The 23,682-nt window shown below is 39.4% G+C and overlaps 1 protein-coding gene across 1 annotated transcript; it reads right to left on the bottom strand.

Annotated features, from left to right (window-relative positions):
- Positions 1-8,358: 8,358 nt before the first annotated feature.
- LOC123505191 (Parkinson disease protein 7-like) lies at positions 8,359-22,848 on the bottom strand. The gene is made up of 5 exons (XM_045256358.1): positions 22,617-22,848; positions 21,284-21,445; positions 20,321-20,390; positions 13,782-13,910; positions 8,359-9,161 (listed from the first exon to the last, which is right to left on the bottom strand). Exons 1-5 carry the CDS (start codon positions 22,704-22,706, stop codon positions 9,043-9,045), a joined length of 570 nt encoding a protein of 189 aa, XP_045112293.1. The 5' UTR covers positions 22,707-22,848; the 3' UTR covers positions 8,359-9,042.
- Between the last annotated feature and the right edge of the window lie 834 nt (positions 22,849-23,682).

The following is a 23,682-nucleotide window of genomic DNA, read 5'->3' as shown; positions in this document are numbered from 1 at the left end:
GTAAACATTTCACTGCACACTCCAAAACAATGAAGAACTAGAAACTAAGGATTGCAGGAACTAACTGGCAGCAAAACAAAATATTAGAAATAATAATTCATTCATTTTTGTTTGTATTGCACAACAACCAACTATATGCACACTATATTCCTTCGAGCCTTGCACCGGAGACTGACCAGACACGACAGCATCGATGGGTGAGTGGCAGTCCTTGAGAGAAGTATTGAGTGACTATTGCATACGAGTATAAGCATGGCAACCTTCAATCTCTGCTGCGCCGCTGCAATGATACATGACCACATCAAGAAGTGTTAAAGAATATAAATATGATAAAAGGATCCAAATGAGAGAGAGAGAGAGAGAGAGAGAGAGAGAGAGAGAGAGAGAGAGAGAGAGAGAGAGAATGTGCATGATAGTGACGACAAAGTATGAACAGACAAATTCCACCCGAGCCCCAAGTATTGAAAAACTCGCAATATGCACCCTACTCCAGCTTTGCTTTTCATTAGTCTGTTGCACGGGTAACTGTAGGCTACAAGTTGCCGCTGCAGTAGACAAATATATGAAATTCACTCAGAATATAATCATATCTGCGGTTACAATATATTATTTAAAATAAATAAAACACCGTCAGTCCCTGGTCTTCCTCAAATGCATTTATGAGAGAGAGAGAGAGAGAGAGAGAGAGAGAGAGAGAGAGAGAGAGAGAGAGAGAGAGAGAGAGAGAGAGAGAGAGAGCTTTGTCTCTACTATGGATGGAAGATTGTGGTTTTCAAGGGTATTTCCAAGATGCCAGTGATGGTTTAACGGGGACTCTACGACATCAATGTGAGAAACGCCCATGATAACACAATTCATCTCTGTGGCCTTTGAAAATGGTTCATATAAGAAAACTTTCTTTATATTGAATCTAAGTTTATATCATATACTAGACTATATCTTTTTCAATCCCTGTTTAGATACTATTTTGCTTAATAATTCTCAATTTCAACAAGAACAAGTTTTAGGAGAGTTCACACGTTCCAATTTTCGACTGAAATTTTACGTAGGTAGAGTTCCCGACTCATCCCTTCTAGTCAAAAAGTGTCATACACAAAGTGATTTGAAAGTATCGACTAGTTGGTGCCTTGGCGAGAAGTGAGTGTAAACAAACAGCTAACTGCCAAGATGTCTTCTTCCAGTGACGATGCTGAAGCTGTGGTTGCCTGTGGGTACGTCCCTGGATAAGTAGAAGGAGTGTCTACCACACTCTAAATTAGTCTACATTTCTCATAAGAAAAGTGTTGATCTTAAGAAGACTAAGCACAATTGCGATCAAATTAAGTCCTGACAAGTCTTCAATTCTTGTAGAGTGGAAGCTATTTCGTCGAACGGTGATTTGCGCAAGCTTTTTTTTTTTTTTTTTCCTGTATAATTCATTTTTGGGGTCCCAGATGTGTTCTTTACCCTCACCAACTCTAATAACATCTTTTCTATATATGGATACCACATTTTCAAAGCTTTCTTCGTGACGTTGGTCTTGTTTTGCGACTGCTTTCTCCAGTCGCCAGGCATCGATTTTGAGTCGGAAACTCTACGTACGTAAAATTTCAGTCTCAAATTGGCACGTGTGAACCGGCCTTTAAGTTATATATTCTTTGAAATTCCCCAAGGAAACACACACACACACACACACACACACACACACACACACACACACACACACACACACAATAGATGTGCAATTCGCAGTCTCAACTAAGCAGCTAATATATTGTACTTGATTTCTCTAGTCTCTCGAAGTAATTAATCACTTGATTTCTTCCATTAATGTCACAAATCTAACCCGTCACTGCAAAACAATAATAAAGCCTAACCAACAAAACAATATACGTAGTCTACTAAGTACTAATCTAAATGAAACTGCGAAGTGGAAAGTAACAAATCCATGCAAGCTATCCTAACAAAACAACACAAGGCAATCACAACATAATCCCATCCAAACCTAACCAATCAAACCAACCCTAAGCCTAACCCAAAGCCTAACCAACAAACAATCATATAGTCTACGATATGAAAAAACACATAGTGGAAAACAAATATATGCAGGACAATCCTACCATATCATATCGAAACCCAAGATAAACAACAATCAAGTAGGTTATGTGATGTTAAGAATCCTATAACATATGAAAATATGCACATGCATAATGAGCATTGGGAATAAATAGAACATCATCCTGGTACTCACCAGCCACGAGGAAGGCTTCACGGTGTCAGAACACCAGGAAACATGTAGGTTCTCAACAAACTGTTCTTCAGAGAACGTATTCTTTCTCACCACTCAGGACTTGGCACTCTCTTACCACTTACTTCCGAACAATGCTCCAAACATGTTACGAAACTTATACGAGCATGCTACGAATATGTTCGAGGCTTTTACACACATTCCGCACCGGAAGTGGAACACGTATATGTGGCGTCTACTTCGATTCAGTACTTATCTCAGCTGAAGTCCGTACAAACGTCCATATAGCGGAGTCTAGGCCTTTTAGAACAGTGGTTATCAATCTGGGGCCCATGGCTCCCAATGGTGGCCACAGCAAGAATTTAGGGTGCCATGACTAGCTATAGTGCAAATAATGCAGCAAATTATATTATATCTAAATACCTTTTGGAAATCTGAAAAAAAAAAATACATCACTATCCTGGCAAGATTTTTTTTTTTTACTGATTACTTTGGTAAAATTTTTAAAAAAGTTACATAATATTGTTACGAATGAACGTATGTGTGCGTGTGAATGTGTGTATGCGAAATTGTAATGGGGTATTTATTAAATCAGCGGCCATCAGATTTCACTGGGAAGCTAAGGAACTCCCAAGGAATATGCAAGAATCCTTGGGGACACCCGAGCCAACACCTTCGGCCTGCATATACGGAAATAGTTCTTGGAGGGTGGCAGCGATCTCATCGAACGTCAATTTGCGTACGCCTTTTTTTGTTATATAATTCATTTTCAAGGCCCCAGATGTGCTTTTTTTCTTCCACCAACTCCAACATCTTCTCTACATCTGGATACCACGTTTTCAAACATTTCTCCATGACGCCACAACTTAAACAACATAGCAAATCGACTGAACAAGACTAACATGTTGGTCTTATTTTGCGACTGGTTTTTCCAGTCGCTAGCTACCTATATTCAGTCTAAAACTACCGACTTGCAATTTTAATCGCATATTGATACGTGTGAACCCGCCTTTATCATCGACGTGCTACTGACAGTTTTCGTGGATTTCACCCCTGAGTTTGGTTCCAATCAGAAGTTTCGTAAAATACCTATTATATTTCAACAATAACCTATACATTTTTGTTTTTCAAGTCAATTACGGTAAATATATACAACAAGAACATTTTTGGCAATTCAAAAAAAGGGAAAAATGACATTATGATAATTATATACCATGTTTTTTTTTTCTTTTCTTTTTTTTTATATTTGCCAACGATTCACTGTAGACTAGAAGAGAGGGTTGCACTCATGGTACAGTTATTGTACCATGGTTGCACTCTTCCCGCATCCCTCTTCTAGAATGGCCGTGGGGCCTGCACCCACACCCCGATCCTCTTAACTGAAACATAACCTAATTTCAACTTACATACAAAATGTAGCAAAGCATCGACAATGGTGCTCACAAATAACCGTAGGGCCCTCTACAATCCCTCCCCCTCAACAGGCTAACATGGTGCTGTCGTGCTGCACCTCTTCAAGGAAATCACAAAAATATATGATATTTGATATTATTCACAATTTGGTACGGAAAATAAACTCGCGATGTAGCGGTGACAGAACTAAAAAAAAAAATAATAATAACAATAAAATAAATAAATAAAATCACGGTCAGAGCACTGGGCATCCATGATGAAAGCAGCTTAGCAAATGGTACAAAATTACATGGTTCACCATCTCTCAAGTGGAACCATGCGTGCTTTGGGGTCCGAGGGGTCTCCAAGCACACGGGTTCGAATCCTGTCCACGGTCCGAGTGTAGGTTGGGCTTCCTCACTCGGGGCAACGGTTTCCTAGCGGGTGGGCATTGAGATAGGAGGTGCCCCAAAAAGTATCTCCTTTAGCCCATAAATTCCTGTGACAAGCCCACATAGTATAGATAAAGAAAAAAAAAAGTATCTCCCAGCATGGCGGGCTCTCATTGCATGTCCCGTAGTCAATTAAAGGTTTGTGATTCATTTTGCTGTGATATGTCATTTAACTAACTACCAGCATGGCGGGCTCTCGTTGGATGTCCATGACACATGATTTATAGATATCACAATTCCCACAGGACCCACAATGCCCTACTAATGTTAACAGTCACAAGAAGAAGAAGAGAAAGACTCCAAAATACCACTTGTAAGACTGTTTCTGAGTTTTCCAAAGCATCACTATAAGCCGATAAAAGGCTTACGCCAGTAAGAAAAAAAAAATCTGTAAACAAGAAGTTAAGTGAGCATTAAACCAACATGTAGTCGTTTTATATGCTACTGAGATGGACTGATTCTAGACATTAACCAAATCCACTTCACACTCATCCACACTCCATCTCTCCCAGGCACTTCACACACAAGTCCATGTCCTTCCACACACGTCCATAACCATACATCCTGACCTCTCCTAAAAATCCTAATCCCTCATCCTCCCTTACATCACGTCCTTATCACCATTATACATCCACCACTACCATCCACTTCCTTTCAAACTCCCCACCTCGTCCCTCCCCATTCTTCAAGCTCACCCATTCGAGCCTCCAGAGGTCTTCCATCACCTCCTCCTTCTCTCCCCACTTCATAGCGACCCTCCCCACCCATCACCCCTATTCCCCAACCCTCTCACACCAAGCCCAAACCCCTCCACCTCCCCACACTACCCATGCACCCTACCGACCCACCATTACTAACTTCTCGAACCCTTCTCCTCTTTCTCCTCCTCCTCCTCCACTTTGTGTTCCGCCTCGCCCCCGCCACCCAACTATAAATATGGCGGCAGAGGAGGAAGGCATTAAGAGGCTCTATTGCAGTGGTTCCCAACCTTTTGGTCCCGTTCCCCCTTTTCCAGTCACTTTTTCACTTGTGGACCCCCTACAACGAAATAGATCAAGCCTGTCATCTCGCGGGCTACTCATGACCATCCTATACAAATTTGTCACGTGGGCCGTGAATTTGACACCCTGACCCCGTTAGCTAATATAGAGCATTTCTAGCATTTAAGCATTCAGTTTTAAGGATTGTGTACAGTAGTATGAATTTTATTCTGAGCTGCATGTCTCCTAATTCCAGTATAATAAATCAAAAGATAAGTAGAATCTCTATGGACCCCTTGAAATTCTTCCATGGACCCCTTGGGGTGCATGGACCCCTGGTTGGGAACCACTGCTCTATTGTTTGCCTGAGGGATGACGTCACTAATAAACCTCCAGGATGAACTAGGTTCACAAAAAATATATATAATAATAGGTATTTAGGCAAAATTTATGCGAAAGTAATAACGAAGACATGGTTCTTGGTTCATCTTCGCAGCGAAGATAAATCCTGCCTGATCGTTGCCTTCCCGAGCTGCGGGAAGGCGGCGTGTTCACTCTTAAGACTGATTTCTCCCAGACGATATCCTTCAACTGACCAAGGTGGAAGGTATTGTTTAAGAATCCAGCCAAGAGCGTCTCAGCATGAGTGTGCATCGCGTCATCAAGTCAAGTTAACCCGTGTTAAATTAAATATGTAAATTGTGTTATTTAATCATGTCTCCTTTAATATTTTGTCACGTTAAATTGATATCACGTTATTCAAACTCGACTTAATCGAGAGCTGACTGTGTGTGTGTGTGTGTGTGTGTGTAATATATATATATATATATATATATATATATATATATATATATATATATATATATATATATATATATATATACACACAGTAAGTTCTCGTTATACGGTACATATGTGTTCCTGAAAACCTTATCCCAAGTCGAAATTACCGTATACCGAACCCATTATAACATGTAATAATAGGGGATATCATCCAGCACGTCGAAAGTCACCCCTACAGACATGAAAATAGTCATATACAACAATCTAAAGTACTGCACAAAAGAAATAAACAGAAAAAGTTTGTATTTACCTTTCATTCGCCACGTATTCTATTAGATGATGTCCCTCCTGAGACTAGGGGACAGTAGGGATTTCAGCTCTTATAATATCCACAAAAAACACACCGTAAGGATTTAACTTGTGTTCAGTAGGAAACGCGAGAAGAGTCAAGCGACTGCCAGCTGATTGTTATGGTGGCCGCGCGGCGTGGTGGCGCTACAGTACAGTATAAACATAACACGAGCGGATAACGTATCTGTGAATTTTTCTTACCGTAAATAGAATCGAGGGTAGTATTATTAAACACCGTAACTGTGAATTTACCAGATATCAAAGTACTGTATAAGGAGGACTTACTGTGTGTGTGTGTGTGTGTGTGTGTGTGTGTATATATATATATATATATATATCTTTTTTTTTATTGGGGGGATGGAAGGGGTGGGAAGTGGGGATGGGATTTTGGATATAAATGAAGGGGAGCCACACAATTGTTAAGAATTCATGAATAGGTGAATGGAGACAAAAAATTTGAAAACCACAGCCTTAAGAGTGATAGCGAGCCTTGCCACTCATATGTTTGGGGCAGTGGTGTTTCCAACTGCTCCCAGTGGTGTTCAGTGACAAGTGTTTTTTTGGTGTGTCTGAAGTGTCCCGATATTTCACTTGTGAAATAGTTCATCATAGAGAAAAAAAAAAATTGGTTGCATTTGGCAAGTGTTTTTGGTGTTTCTGAAATGTCCTGACATCTCACTTGTAAAACTTGTAAAAACATTTCATCAAAGAAAAAATAACGTTGTATTTATTACTTAATGGTGAAAATTCATTAATCCAGAACTTTTCTAAAGGGGGAAATATGTATATTGAACTCATATTTTAAAACACTGGGAAACAGATTAAAGAACATATAGGTACATAAATTACAATGCAGTTTGGAAGATATTGTCTTAAAAATATTATAACACTGTTCTCCATCTCTCTGACAACTCACTTTCTCTGAGTCTTTCTTAACCTGGGGGGCGTAACCAAATATGGGGATGTCATTGATTTTCACGGAAGGCATAAGCCTTTGGGAAAAAGCAAGGATTTCTCTAATTCTAATTGTCATTCTTTTAATGAGAACATGGTCAAGTAGTGAGTTTATGAAAAATGCAAAAGTATTGCCTTTATCTTTAAAATCTGGGAGGGAATTGTATTCATAGATACAATAAGGGGGCAGGGATGTGAAGAGGACAAATTCCTAGGGGTGTGATAGTAAAACAGCTAAGCACCACTGCTCTACAAGCATCCCCCCATGACAGCTGGCCATAGCACAGCCGAAGTGCCTCTACCTGTCCAAACATACCACTCAAAATTGCTGTTTTCAGCCTCTACTAGCACCTCTTCCACACATGTAATCCTTTATCTTGCCTCCTTCCAAGCAGCCTTCCTTATTAGAGCATTCAACTATTGTGCTTACATACAAGCTCTTCTTTATTCTCCCAGTATTCCCATACTAAATACATTCCTTGTTCTATACTCCTTTTTTTTTTATTACTCTATGGCCTATAGCACCTGTAGGCATACTTGAAGAATATGTATAGAAAGCATTGTTCAGCTTCCATCTATTTGTGGTACAGGTAATTTCATTTATCGTGTTACCCATATTAGGGCCCACATCACCACCCAAGCATATTTTTGGTGTAACCGCCAAGAGCCTGAGTATCATGGTGACACTTAGGTAACTTTACACCACTCGACAAATGGTCCACTACGCCACTGTGTCTAGGTAAATGGGCGAGCCTCTTAATGCGTAGCCACCTGTTCACCTAGCAGCAAGTATATATGGGATGTAATTCAAGTGGTTGTGATCTCACTTTCCCGGTGTGTGGAGTGTGGTGTGGTCTCACTTATACCTGAAGATCAGTCTATGAGCTCTGAGCTTGCTCTGGAATGAGTTGGATGACCAGCACGTGACCATGAATACTCAGCATGCCCTTCTCAAATACAGTAACTCATTTCTACAGGTTGCTATTTCACTTGCTTAATCTATTCCATTTCCAAGCTTGATCCAGGCATTGATGCAGGCAAAACAACAACTTACACCTCTCTACTCCTCCTTAGACACAATTTTTTATTTCATAACACTCAAGTCTGTGATCTTATGCCATGTTAACCTTTTGAAAACCTATCATTTTATTTCCTCAACTTACAATATCTAGAGAACTACTTCCCAAGGTAAAATCTAAAATACAATATATAAACAATCTTTGCTTTAATATTTTACTGAAAACCTGAACATATATCATGTTTCTTACTGCAGCTGTCTTCCACCAGTATCACAGTTATGATAAAGTATACAGAAACAAACTTAGCCCATTAGTCATTTGTAGTGTCAAGCAGACTGAATTCATGAAAGTATTTCATGCTTTCATTAAGAAATGACCAATTAAACAAGAAAAAAAGTAATTTGATATCCAGAAGTTTAATACTAAAGCCTTGTCAAATAATAAACAAAATCAATATATAGATGAATAAATAAAAAAAAAAATAAGGCAAAAAAAATGAGGACCAGCTGATATATATATATATATATATATATATATATATATATATATATATATATATATATATATATATATATATATATATATATATATATATATATAGTCCTATACAAGATTTTTAGGCTATTTTCAATGGCAGAAAATTTTTGAATACCATCAGAACAAAATTAAATCAGAATAACAAAAGTAGAATAAAATAAAAAAAGTCAATTATATTCTTAATGAGCCAAAGAGTGCTATATGATACCTTCAAAATTCAAAAGGTAAGCAAAAGGTAATAAGCCATCAAATGTAATAAGCCATCTAAGAAAATCTTATACATTCATTGTAAACTGTTCTCTTCAGAGAAAGAAAAACAAGTACACAATGAGCACTTTTGGTACTATCTACTGAAGCAGCATTGCCTTGGCAGTAGCTGCTCTCTTTTCAGAATCTACCAACTTCTCCACCAGAGCAAGTCCAAAGTCAAAAGCTGTTCCAGGTCCCTGGGATGTGATGAACTGACCTGTTATAAGAAATATTTCATACATCAATGAGATACCACAGCAAATCATAATGACATCCATACCGCTTCTGATTTTTCTCAGAGCTCATCCTCACCTCTAAAATCTGGAAGACCTAGAAACAGCACCACATACAATACTTCTTGAACTCTGATGTTGACACTTTCAGTTTCAATTCCTGTGGTAATCTGCCTCACGAGAAACCAGTAATTTTCTCTTAAAATCCTATCAACCAATCACAAGGCAGCTGTACCATCATGCATATACACATGCAACATACATTGATATACTGATGCAATTGCTATTATCACTACTGAATATATGTGCAAAAATTATTGTAGATCACAAAATAACTTTGAAGAACCAATTATGGATATCTAAACCATTATTTTTGAAGTAGTGAATAAAACATTTTAGTGCTGTCCTAATTTATAAATAAAAAAAATCATACGTAAACTACATGTAATGATACGTTACTAAAAAATATTGAGAATGCATTACATAGAGAAAGCAACCCATTGATTAGCTGAGTAAACACATGTGCATTTCTATGTCAATACCTATATTTAAATAACATCTTTATCTTTTTAAATAGAAAATGTCAAAATTTTTCAAACTCAAACTCCCCTCAAGACTTCTGGCATCTGGCCAAAAAACATCTCCAATAACTTTACTTCTTTATTTTTCCCTCCCTCTCCTCCTCCCTCTGACTTCTGTGGGTTTAGGCCTGCAAGGGCAAAGTCAACATCATTACAAAGAACTTTAATTGTAGGCATGAAATAATCAGAGGGAGGAGGGGCAAGCACAGAATCATCCAAGGTGGAGTTGTTAGCAAAGGTTTGAGAGAAGAGTTCAGCTTTAAAGATAGAAGAGATGGCAGCGGTGCAATCAGGACGAAATAAGGGAGGGAAAGATGAAGAAGTAAAATTAATGGAGATGTTTTTGGCCAGTTGCCAGGAGTCTCAAGGGGAGTTTCAGTTTGAGAGATTTTGACATTTTCTATTTATGAAGGAATGTTTGGCAAGTTGAAGAATAGACTTGGCATGATTCTGGGCAGAAATATACAGTCCATGAGATTCAGAGATGGAAGGCTCAAGTACCTTTTGTGGGCAACCTCTCTATCATGTCTAGCACAAGAACAGGCTGTGTTAAACCAAGGTTTAGAAGGTTTAGGTTGAGTAAAAGAATGAGGAATGCACACCTCCATGCCAGACACTATCACTTCTGTTATGCATTCAACACAGAGATGGGTCTCTGACACGGAAAAAGTAATCTTTCCAGGGAAAATCAACATAATACCTCCTCAAGTCCCCCAACTAGCAGAGGTAAAGTGCCAAAGGCACCTCCAGTTTGGGGGATCCTGAGGAGGAATTAGAGAAATAGGGCAAGATACAGAAATGAGATTGTGATCGGAGGAGCCCAATGGAGAAGATGGGATAACAGCATAAGCAGAAGGATTAGAGGTAAGGAAAAGATCAAGAATGTTGGGAATATCTCCAAGACAGTCAGGAATGCAAGTATGGCATTGCACCAGTTGCTCAAGGTCATGGAGGATAGCAAAGTTGAAGGCTAGTTCACCAGGATGGTCAGTGAAGGGAGAGGAAAGCCAAAGCTGGTGGTGAACATTGAAATCGCCAAGGATGGAGATCTTCACAAAACAATAGAGAGATAGAATGTGGAACTTTGGAAGTTAGATAGTCAAAGAATTTACAAGTCAGAGGAGTTAGGGGAGAGATAGACAGCACAGATAAATTTAGATAGAGAGTGACTATTGAGTCAAAGCCAGATGGAGGAAAAGATTCAAGAACGTGGCAACGAGAGCAAGTTAAGTCATTGCGCACACAGACGCAGTATCCAGCTATGTATAGAAAACGAGGTAGAAAAAGTAAGAGGGAACAGAAAAGTTGCCTCAGACAGCTGTGTTTCAGTAAGGAAAAGATGAGGTTTAGTAGAGGAGAGGTGGTGTTCTACAGATTAAAATTCAGATCTACGTCCACGAACTGCAAAGTTAATGAAAAAAAGTTGAGGGAGGTGTCGAGACATTCTAAGTCACCACTGAGAGAGCAGTCCAATCTGGAGACATTTCTGGTCCCTCCCCAGAAGGGGACTCTGAGGCTGGATTTAGAGTTGCCATTTTTTATCTTGAATTTTAAGTAAAGGGTATGTGTATGCTAAGTGCATGTAGTTTTGTGAGAAGGAAGAGAAATCTTTAGAGCGCAGGCTGTGACTGCTCCCTTGAGTTGTGAGACACAAAGGGAAACATACAAGGAGATCACAACTAGCTTTAATGGGAAGTTCAAAGCACCCCCTGAACTACTGCTACTAGATCTCACTGAGAGTAAATTATTGTTTTGGTAGGTGTCTACTACTTTGCCTGGCTGAACTCTTTCAACTACGTCTATCGACTTTTGTTTCCTTCTTACTGGAAGTTTGCCTACGTTCAACCTGTTCCTAAAAAGGGTTATCACTCTCATCCATAAACTACCATCCTATAGCTCTAGTCCCTTGCTTTTCTAAAGCTTTTAATCTATCTGTCACTTCACAATCTTCTATATGATAGCCAGCATGGCTTCCGTCAAGGTCAGTCTACTGGTGATCTGATTTTCCTTACTGAGTCTTGGTCATTGTCTTTCAGAGATTTCAGTGACTCTTTTGCTGTCACATTAGACATATCAAAAGCTTTTGATAGAGTCTGGCACAAAGCTTTGATTTCCAAACTGCCCTCCTACAGTTTCTATTCTTCTCTCTGCAACTTTATCTCAAGTTTCTGTTCTATTGCAGGCATGGTAGACAGCCACTGTTTTCTCCCAAGTGTATTAACAGTGGTGTTCTTCAGGGTTCTGTCCTGTCACCAACTCTCTTTCTATTATTCATTAATGATCTTCTTAACCAAACTTCTTGCCTTATCCACTCCTACGCTGATGATACCACCCTACATCTTTCCATGTCCTTTCAGAGGAGACCAACCCTTCAGGGAGTCAACAGATCACGCAGGGATGCTACAGAATGCCTGACTTCTGATCTTTCTAAGATTTCTGATTGGGGCAGAGGAAACTTAGTAGCTAGTTGTCAATGCCTCAAAAACTCAATTCCTCATCTATCAACTCGACACAACCTTCTAGACAAATATCCCCTTAATTTGATGACACTCAACTGTCTCCCTCTTTTACACTGAATATCCTTGGTCTGTCTTTTACTCATAATCTTAACTGGAAACTTTACATCTCACCTCTTGCTAAAACAGCTTCTATGAAGTTAGGTGTTCTGAGGCATCTCTGCCAGTTTTTCTCACCCCTCCAACTGCTAACTCTGTATAAGGGTCTTTTCCACTCCTGTATGAACTACTCTGCATGTTTGGGGGGACGGGGGTTCCACTCACACAGCTTTATTAGATAGGGTGGAATCGTCTCATCCACTTCCCTCTCTGACTGACTGTCTTCAGCCTCTTTCTCACCGCTGAAATGTTGCATCTCTTTCTATCTTTTATCGCTATTTTCATGCTAACTGCATGCCTTCCCTCCTCCTGTGGCTTTGCTGCACAAGGCTTTCTTCTTCCTCTCACCCCTATTCTGTCCAACTCTCTAATGCAAGAGTTAACCAGTACTCTTAATCATTCATACTTTGCTCTGATAAACTCTAGAACTCCCTGCCTGCTTCTGTATTTTCATATTCCTGCAACTTGACTTCTTTGAAGAGGGAGGTTTCAAGACACTTGTTCCTTAATTTAGGATAAATCTTTACACTCTTTAAGGGAACCAGCACTTCAAGAGGGCCTTCTTTTCAATATTTTGTTGCCCTTGGCTGGTATCCCTCCTGCATGAAAAAAAATAAATAAATCTGATAAATAATATTTGGATCATTTTTTTGTAATATAAGAAGGCTGTCATGATTACCTAACAACTACAAAAATCATGTAATTTTCAAACTGTACATACAATGACCATAAACAACTGTTCCCACAACCACTTTGGAAAAAATAGAGGTGAAAAAACAAAACCACTCACAGGTACTGGTCTCTGAAGTCAAAAACAGTTCTTAAAAATCAAAGGATAATTGTACTGAAACCTCTCTTGAAAGAGTTTCAGTCAAAAGAAGGAGAAAGTACAAAAGCAGGAAGGGAGTTCCAAAGTTTACCACAATGAATGTTTGGGAATACTGGTTAACTCTTGAATTTGAGAGGTGAACAAAATGTATTGTGTTCTTTCTTTACTGACAATCTATCAATCTATCTATCAAGTTGAATGACAGTTACTGGCAACAATTTATCACATCAGAAGCTAAATTCAAATTGACAAGAGATGTTCAGATTTAGGTTGCACATCAACTGAGAAAGAATGGGGCATCATTGACTAAATGGATTCCATAAACACACTTGTAGTTTGATTAAAAATTGTCATTGTAGTTATCAAATGAAATCATGCCAGGCTTTAAAAATAGTTAAATCAGCTTTAATCACAAAGATATGTAAAACATAACTCATAAAAGAAAAGGCACAATTTGATTACACAGGACATGGCCAGAGACAGATGGAAAACCAGCTGATCTTACCATCAATGACATGCAAAAAATAAAAATAAATAAATAAATAAAAATAAAAAAATAGAAAAAATAATGTTTCTTACCATCAATGACGACTTTCTTATCCTCAAAAGTATGTTTCCCAGATCCTGTCAGCTTGTCCTTGAGGGCAGGATAGCATGTCATTTTCTTTCCCTGTCCAATGCCAATACCAGCCAAACTAACTGCAGGAGCTAAAATTCAAGAATATAATTACATTATGAGAGAGGACTTTAATATAAAAGACCATAATACCATACTAGCTTTCTAACCTCAAAGTCAGTACTTAATCACTCAGTAAATACACAGTAACTTTCTTTTTTATGTACACTCTTTTTGTATAATCTAGATTTACCCAACAATGATTATAATCATTATGAGTAAAAGTTTGAAAAAAATCAATTAGATCTATTGGGTATGTAATATCAAGTACAGGCAACCCCCACTTAACGAAGGTTCACACAACGAAATTTCGCTAAAACGAAGCTTTCCTTTTACTACCATCTGCTCATTTAACGAACACCAAACTCGCTTTAACGAAATTTTATCCAGGTAATTTTTTCCAAGTTTGAAAGCCACGCCGTATCACGCAAGCCCACAGGATTTTGAATACACCAGCGCCTGTCATGGACAACACAAGCACTTAGTTCAAAACAATAGCAGCGTCAGCAGCAGCTCGTCTTCCCTCACTCAACCTGCCACCAAAACACACCTAGTGTTGCTAAGAAGACCAGAAAGTCTCTTACTCTCGAAGTGAAACTGGATATTATTCACAGTCACGAGAGAGGCGAGAAAACTAATTGCATGCCACCATGGCTTGATTCCATCTACTGTCTACCATTTTCAAGTCAGCGGACTCTATTAAGAAGGCTGGTGAGATCATATCTTCCTTGCAAGCTAAAAGAATCATATGAACTCATGACTCTGCAATGGATAAAATGGAAAGCCTTGTGGAAATGTGGACATAAGTTTTGTATGCAGTACAGTGATGTGCCCTTTGTTTACATTCCACAGGTTGCCAGCTAGTGTATTTCCCGCTCCACTCTCCCTCCCTTCATAAATTTAAGATCATCAACATTATAAAGTTACTTACATACATAATAGTGTACATTATAATGACTTAGGGCGTGTCCGCACTGGGAGCGAGAAAGCGGGCGAGAGCGTGCCAGGGCAGGTGGATTAGTGTGGCTGCACTAAAAGCGATTTCAGGCGAGTTACCATGGCAACAAACAGGTTTCCGCCCGCGTCAGTTGACATTTGACACTTGACGGACACTCATTAGCAGATTTTTTACCTTAAACCATGGATGGGCTTACGTCCCAAAATTTGTTACGTGAAGACAATGTCATGAAATCTCAAGTTTTATCATGATTTAAGAATGTGTGGATGCACAAATTAAATAAAGACAGCAATTAGGTGAATACCACCATCTCACGTCCCCATTGTCTTTCTTCTAGTTAGCTTCCAAATTCTTCTTATACTGTGCCATATGTGCCCCTGAGTAACGAAGTCCCTTTCATGCAAAACTTAAATGTTTAGAAAAGAATATTCAATTACCGTTTGTCTAGCGCGGGAAGATGTGCTTTTGGATTTCAAAAAATTGGACTTCAAAATTTGGGATGCTGACAAAGGCCATTGAAACATGTGTTGACACAGCAGTGGCTCTCACCAAAGCCTCTTGTTTGTCTTACATAACATGGTACACGAGGAGAAGAGGAGGAGTAACAGCTTTGGTGATGAAATTGATGGGAACTTTGAGCCACCACATGGGAAAAGTCATTAAAAATCACTAAGACTGTGAGAGAGAAATTCACTCCCTATTTTTGTTTAGTTGTCAAGCAGTGACCGGGCAAAACCATGTAATTTGAGAGAGAGAGAGAGAGAGAGAGAGAGAGAGAGAGAGAGAGAGAGAGAGAGAGAGAGAGAGAGAGAGAGAGAGAGAGAGAGAGAGAGAGAGAGAGAGAGAGAGAGAGAGAGAGAGATTATCATGTATGGAAATGAACTTAGCAAAAACTCCAATCTTTTCACTATCTTTTTCCTCTGTGGTGCTACGGTCACTGTTTGTTGCTCGATGCATCCCAGATACGGGATGTGAGGAATATTTCACCAATTAACTCTTCAATATCCATGTCTACTGTCTGGATCAATTTCAACTTCCCTGTCTGTGGCTTGGATATGACCGACTGAGGCGTGGGTTGCTATAGTAATCCCACCCCGATCCCTGTCCTGCCCCACCCTCACATCAGCTGATTTAATGGGCACTGGGCAGTGAGATCAAGATCATCATTTATTATTGACAAGTTTATCACCAAAGCTCTGTATAGATGCTGCTCATGGAACTAGATGATGAGTGTCAAATCAATAAGTGATAAAAAAGAAAATTGATATAATATGGTAAAATATAATGATAACTACTTTGTAAAGTAATCATGTGAGAGATATAACAAAGGCAACAATTGTGTTACCATAAAGGAAGCAAAGACAAACCTCAGCGCGTCATCCCTCATACGCCATGCACTGCCTATGAAAATGCATGTTCAAGAATAGAGGTGAAAATGTTTTTGCAAAGTCTCTCATGGTTCGTTTACATGGCAAAATTTCAAGAAACTCTTTACACCAATGTGCTAAGAGGAGTTTTCTTTAAAATATGAAAGATTTTATTCTAGCATTTATATCATAACCGGTGAATACAGCGGGTATAAATAAAATGTGTTATAAAACATTTCAAAGGCGTGTTTTAACTTCAACTCGTCATAATTTCTTTATCTTTGTTTCTAATGAAATTCTGCAAACATATCTGAGTTGTGCAATTACTTCTGACTCTAACGGTATCAACCAAAATGTCCTATCTAGTTTCTGAGGTGAGATACAACAGATAACATAGAAACATCTCGGTGACGTAGCTCATTCCGACCCGACGAACTCACGCAAAAAAAGTAAACTGTTGACTCTTTTTGCTTTCTCGCTTTTCAACCCGAGGGGCAGCCATCCTCTGGCCGCTGTCAGTGCGCCCACCTCCATTGCTTGCCATGTATTAAAGTTTCTCACTCTCACTCTCGCCCGCTTTCTCGCTCCCAGTGCAAATGCACCCTTAGTCTTAAATTAACCTGCTTAAATGTCTAAATTCATAATCTTTACTTTCATTAAACCTTTTACTGTACTATGATGCACTCTTGCTTTGTTTACTCTCAATGGAAGCTCAAGTCAGGGGTTAAACTTGTTATAATTGGTTCCTTAGCACTTAACGGTGGAACTATATATAGACGGTCCTGATTGTATCAAAATTTGCGGGTGACTATATATAGACTCGTCTCCAAAATTTATCCCTTGTATTTCTAAGCATCGACTATATATAGACGGCCACGTGTGAGTGCCCCCGAGCCACAAAAATGATAACTGGCAAGTCAAGAGTGGCCTTGGTGTACGTGACTTCTCACACTCATACCACACTCTGTTCCCAGCTTTCAGGCAGGGTGGAGTGCTCCTGTCTGCCTGTCATTCCACCAATATAGTATTATTTCTTGGACATATTTGGGAATTTTAGGCACAACCATGCTTCCTACAAGGAGGAGAATCACTGATGAGGATTTACAGCTGATTCTAGCGCATGATTTAGATGATGAGTTAGTAAGAGAGGAAACCATCACATAACTGAAAAGCAAAAACAAAAACAAAAAAATTGGGAGGGTGGAGGAAACCACATCCAGGTCACAAGTCCTGGACACATTTTTAATGTGGGTGTGAGTGACTCCATTATTCTAGTAAACATATAAAGAAATTTCACTTTAAAGCCTAAAGTTTGATTTGAGAAACTTGTAAACACGGCGCGAAATTGCGGTAGAGTCTATATAAAGATGCTGTCAAAACGTAACAAAATGCGGTGTAACTAAATTTATGCTGCACACCAGTAGGCGGCAGAAGCTATATATAGACGATTCACATTTTAGGAGACAGCCAACGTCCACTGCCGCCGGCTAGGGGTTAAGTGGGGCTTGCCTGTTTGTTGCACACCATTATGCAGCTATTGCTCTCACAGGAATAACTGCAAAATCTAAATATATATAATATAATAAAATTATAACATGTCAATCACTGGAGGTGAGGACCTTATCACAGTCTTGATTGCTACACAAGCATACTGTACAATTATTGCAGATATCTAATTCAAAATGTCATCAAGATGACCTCAAGTGCTTCAGTCTTTACTCACAAAAGCGTTCAAGATGGACAATACCTCTATAGTTATCCTTTAAATACTGGCTGTTCATAAATGCTAACCTTTGGGTCTGCACATCAAGAAAATAGATTACAAAATACAAATACAGTAAGTCCTTGTTATACGGTACATATGCGTTCCTGAAAACCTTACCGCATACCGAATTTACCGTATAACGAACCCATTATAATATGTAATAATAGGGAATGCGTTCCACCATGTCAAAAGTCACCCCTACATAAATGAAAATACATGAAAATAATCATCAGAAAAAAGTAAAGTACTGCACAAGAAATAAACAGAAAATGTTTTTATTTACCTTTCAATCGCCATGTATTCTATCAAATGTTGTCCTTCCCGAGGCTAAGGGACAGTAGGAATTTCAGCCCTTATTCAACTTCCGCTGAGTGGGCAGACAAGGATAAGACGTTGTCGTCTGCACTGTCGGAAGCAGATGTAGAAGGGCCAGCTGTAGCAGGTTCGGCACGTTTCAATGGTTTGAAGAAAGAGGATACTGAGGAAGGGCCAGCTGTAGCAGAGTCAGCAGGTGTGACGGACGGCATGTCTGACTGGCTTGAAGAATGAGTAGATGGAGGACTGTTTAGTTTTTCTTGTTTTTTCATCATAGATTTCTTGATAACTCTTGACACTTTTCTCTACGTCATGAGCCACTTTGCTACTCCTGGCAGGATTTGGGTCACGTTCCTTCAGGGTTTCCAGCGCTTTTTCGATACCACCGGGACATTCTCTAAGAGTTTTGATGTCCAGGCCTCGCACAGGTTCTTCTTCCTCGTCTCCCTGTTTTCTGCCTCCTGTGATGCCTTGTCTAGCTCTATAAGTTTGTCATTTGAGAGAGATTCAGCATGGCTTTCCAAAAGACCTTGAACATCATCATCATCAACTTCATCGAAGCCAGCCCTATGGCACAGATTTACTATGTCATTTCTGATTGCACCGATGTTGTCTTCAGGAAAGCCTGGGAAGTCATACGCTCATTCAGGCCATACTTTATTCCACGCCAAGTTCATGGTAGTCGTCTTCACTTCGTCCCAAGATGACTTGATATTATCTAAGGCGTGCTTGATGTTATATGACTTACACCATTCACTGATAGTGGGCTTGCCAGGCCCATCTGTGCCCTTAATCAGTTGCTGCATGGTTCGCCGCTGCTAGTAGGCTTTTAGTGTTTGCCATGATTATTATGAATATATTTGTGCTTACAATAGACCCTTTAATATTCTATTTATTCATCTAATTAATAATGCATGTAAGTAATATGTAATGCAGTTAAAAAAAAAGGGGGGGAGGGAAGAGATAATAGGCTCCAAGGGTGGTCAAGTTAAAGTCAGTACTGTGAGTGGCGGGTGAGGTGTGTCGTGGATGACGTCATCACCCCTGCTCCCCCGCGCTGGGCCCTCTCGAATGACGAGCAGATACCGTATCTGTGAATTTTTCTTACTGCATATCGAATTGAGGGTGGTAATTTCCAAATACCGTAACTGTGAATTTACCAGATAATGAACTACCATATAACGAGGACTTACTGTATCTAAAATTTGAATGTGTTTTTAAATAAATTCACTTTCAAATTAGCAAGTATAGCTCTGCTTCTCTCCATTCATAAGCAAGCTTGAAGCACTCTTTTTATGGGAAAAATTCATGTAGAGGATTACATTTTTCTTACTGAAATACTTGGTACCAGATACTTCTTGAAATACTTGTATGAGAAGAGAATGAGACAAAAGTGACCTAAACCAATACACTCGACCCTCAAAACAACAGACAAATGCATGCACGACCCTGTCCGTGGATTGTAAAAGTCCGTTCTTTGCAAAAGTATGTAAAACACTGTATAAAATGTACGTAAAATTTTCAAATTTTCGTATTAGTTCAAACTTAGCAGCCACTGGAAGAGCCTTTCAATTACGCTTCACTGGTTTACTAGGTTTAGGAGGCATTTTGGATAGGTTAAGCACTCGTGGGAAGGGTACAAATGCATAAAAAAGCCGTGGTAAGCACTGGACAATGTTCGCTGTTGGTTGAAAACGCATGGACTGAAGATTAAACATGGCGGCCAACAGCTGATGATGCGACCGACCCACCACCTACCGGACAATAATTTGCCAGGAACGGACAATCGCGCATTTTAATATTCGTCCGTAGATTAAACTGGACTCCAAAATTTGTCCATAGTTTCCGAAATCCGTTGATGGGAGGTCCGTTGTTTCAAAGGTCAAGTGTATAAGAAAACACCAGGGAATGCCACTACAAAGACCACCAACACCTTCCATACTGATGAGACCAAACCATCACCACTGAACTCTTCTCTTCATGAACTTCAATGACAATAAGGTCTTTCAAGACAAGGAAAATATCAAGTAAACATACCTGCACAAATAGCACCAATCACCCTCCCGGCTTTTTCTTGCTCTTCTAACAGAGATTTCACAGTTGCACTCTGTCAACAAGTGTAGGTGATTATGGAAAAGCCTTCATAATTTATACATTTCTACAATGTGATCACTTTTACAAAATTTCATGTTGAAATTTATTTGAAATAACACCAACAATCTCTTTAAGATCAGTTTTACAAGCCTTTACTTTTTACTGCAATACACAGCTAGTGTCCCCTAAGGAGCCCCTATGGAGTAATCTGACCATGCACAAAAACACTTTTATGTAAGCAATTTCATTCAAAAATTATTTTCTTAGTACTCATATATATCATTGGCTCATAGAAAAAGTTAATATAAAGCAAAACTTATGGACTAAAAAATAAACTATACAATAATAGAAACAAAAAAATACATTGCACACTTCAAAGGTCAAAATTTTCAGTGATCTCTTATGTTTTATGTTCTGATAAAATAGGTTTTCATGAACTTTAGAATGTTATTAAAACTTTAAGACCTATAATTCTTGAGAAAATTGATGAAAAACTTAAACATGTTGGGCAATGCATTAAGTTAAAAATACAATTTATAGGAATGGCATGTGATGGTCAAAAGCTGCCCACTTAATGGACAATGGTTCCGACCCAAAATGTATCTTGAAATTCACATACAAGAGTGTCGGCAATTACTTTATTGATAAGTCCAACTTGGATCATTGATTGAACAAAGTTTGATGCAATTCTGAAATAAAATGTACTTTTGATGGATTTTGAAGTTTTTAAGTGATTCTCATTAGAAGTTAAGATGTACATAAATCCATTTTGAGACATTTGCATCACAGGGCATGAAAGAGCTAAGTAATGTCATGCAACAATTTTTCCATTTCTTATGACCATACACAATAAAAGTATTAAAAACCCACCAAATGCATCTTAAAATCTGTCTCATCACAACCAACCTGAGCAATATTTTCAGCTCCCTTCAATCCTCCTGGAATAACTACAGCATCATAAGGACCCTTTGCCACAGCCTCCTCCAGGGACATGTCAGGCAGCATCACCACATCCCTACTGCACAGCACACTACCACTGCCATCAATGCCACCAACTGTTACCTTAACCTGAAAGTATTAACATAAATGTAAAGCACACCGACCTTCCCCAGAATATACTGTAGAACCTAACATATACATAATTGTAGATATCATAAAAATTCTAAAACAAATCATGAACTATCACAATTCCAACAAGATGAAGTGTGATCAAGATGAGATGCAATCATTGTCTGATGTGGCTGAAGAACTTCATACTACCAACTGTAGGTACGATGATGACACAAGATGTCAACATGAGCTGGAACATGTGAATTCTAAGGATCATGGCATAACTGTGGACTCAATGCTGAATCATATGTAAAATATCCTCAAAGATTAAGTTAGCCAATTTAATGATGGACCTCATTTTGAATATTTATAACTCTGCGGGTTATTTCCACCTGCATCACAACACCTGGTGACAGAGTGAGTACTGTTTCTAACTTCTCCATGCGAGTTGCTTCCTGCCTCGGTGAGAGAGAGAGAGAGAGAGAGAGAGAGAGAGAGAGAGAGAGAGAGAGAGAGAGAGAGAGAGAGAGAGAGAGAGAGAGAGAGAGATTTCATGCGGCCCAACAAATGTTTGTAAATTTGAAAGAGCAAGTTAATAAAATGCCAAAGAGTATTGTGATAATTTTATTTTCTTCCTGCAAGTGTGTGTATTTTGAATATTAATGATTTTGGGTTAATATAGTATGCGGCCCTACAAGATTGTGATATTTTTTTAATGTGGCCCTAGCACTGAAAAGTTTGCCCACCCCTAGGTTAGGATAAAAAAGAAAAGAAAAATCCCAATGTTAAGTGAAACTCCCACAGACTCTTAAACATCTCGTATGCCTTAAAGCTAATTTGGGGAGTAAGAAGTGGTGTGGGAACGCGAACATATTATGAATGACTACATGCTCTTCTTACAAGTTAAATGCATTTACTGTATAATAGCAGTATATAATGTGAATGAGGCCTCATGACTAGAGTCCCAGTTTACATATAGAAAATTATAACCCTACATCAGTATCTATATAAAAAAAAAACAAATAAAATAGTTATGTATCTAATCAATGACTCTAATAAACCATCCTGTTTCCCGAGAAGACAAACAGCGACCCCAGCAAGAAAGGGACGAGGTCAGGCAGGCAGAGCAGCCTCACAAGCGCCGCCTGTCTCATTCATCAATAGCAAGCAGCGCCGCACCATTACTTACTCCACCCCTCCTCAGCACGTCAATGGAAATGACGGCCTCCATTTCCTCGGCTCCCTCTGCCAGAAGAACCAGGGCAGTCTTTTCCGCCATCGTATTAGATGGTAATCTTCACAGGGGATCTAATATCAGCAGAAGACGCAGTGTCCTGGGTCACCTTCCTGAGTCCTGTTGCCGGGTGCCGCCGCTGCTGCGAGCCTGCGATGTGATGTAGTGCCAGTGATCTTGATCTTGATCTTGATCTTGATGGTACAGGTGACGCAGAATTTCTTCTGGGTCAGGCCTTTGTATCGGCAGCTCCTGTAGGGAACAAAAAGAACACCAGACAACAAAGAGGGCAATCACCATCTTTCACACCACTAGTTCCTGCATCTGGCATGCCACATTCTCTCCAGGAACTCTTTCACAGCCTCAATCATCCTTTCATTCGTCTCCCCACACAGTCCCAGCAGCAACACCATCCATTCCCTTCCTGTCATCTCCACTCTGTCATGCCCCAGCTCCCTCAGCACCACTTGCATCATCTCATACCTGTCTCTGGCATACTTCACACACTCCACCACCACATGTTCCACTGTCTCATCCTCTCCCAAGTCACACATCTGGCACACTTTGCTGCAGGACTCTGACCATCTATAATTCCTTGCATTCACATCCATGCACTGTGCCCTAGCTCGGAAGAGAAGATCACCACCCAGGCTTCCGTCATACCACTTTTCATACATTGGGGCCTCTTTCTCTCTATACCATACCAAGGTACTCTTTTGCTCCATCCTATTTCTCCAGTCATCCAGTCCCACACCTTTCACTACTCTGTCTATCTCACTCTTCCACTTCCTTACATCCCATTCTCTACCTTCTCCATTTCTAACAATCATACTCCAGTCTCTCTCTAAATGTCTTCCTTCTACCTGTTGAAAAACCCAACTACTTACTAACCCACTCTTTGCTACCAGCCTGACACACCTCTTCCCCCACTTGCTACTCCTGACATTCCACAGAAACACTTTTCTCACTATCCTTGCATCATTCATTCGTTCTAACCTAGCCTTATACTTTAGGGTCGCTT

Source organism: Portunus trituberculatus, chromosome 17 (genome assembly GCF_017591435.1).
Source record: "Portunus trituberculatus isolate SZX2019 chromosome 17, ASM1759143v1, whole genome shotgun sequence".
Classification (NCBI taxonomy): domain Eukaryota; kingdom Metazoa; phylum Arthropoda; class Malacostraca; order Decapoda; family Portunidae; genus Portunus; species Portunus trituberculatus.
Note: the sequence above shows the minus strand (reverse complement) of the source record. Positions and strands in the feature narration are given on the sequence as shown.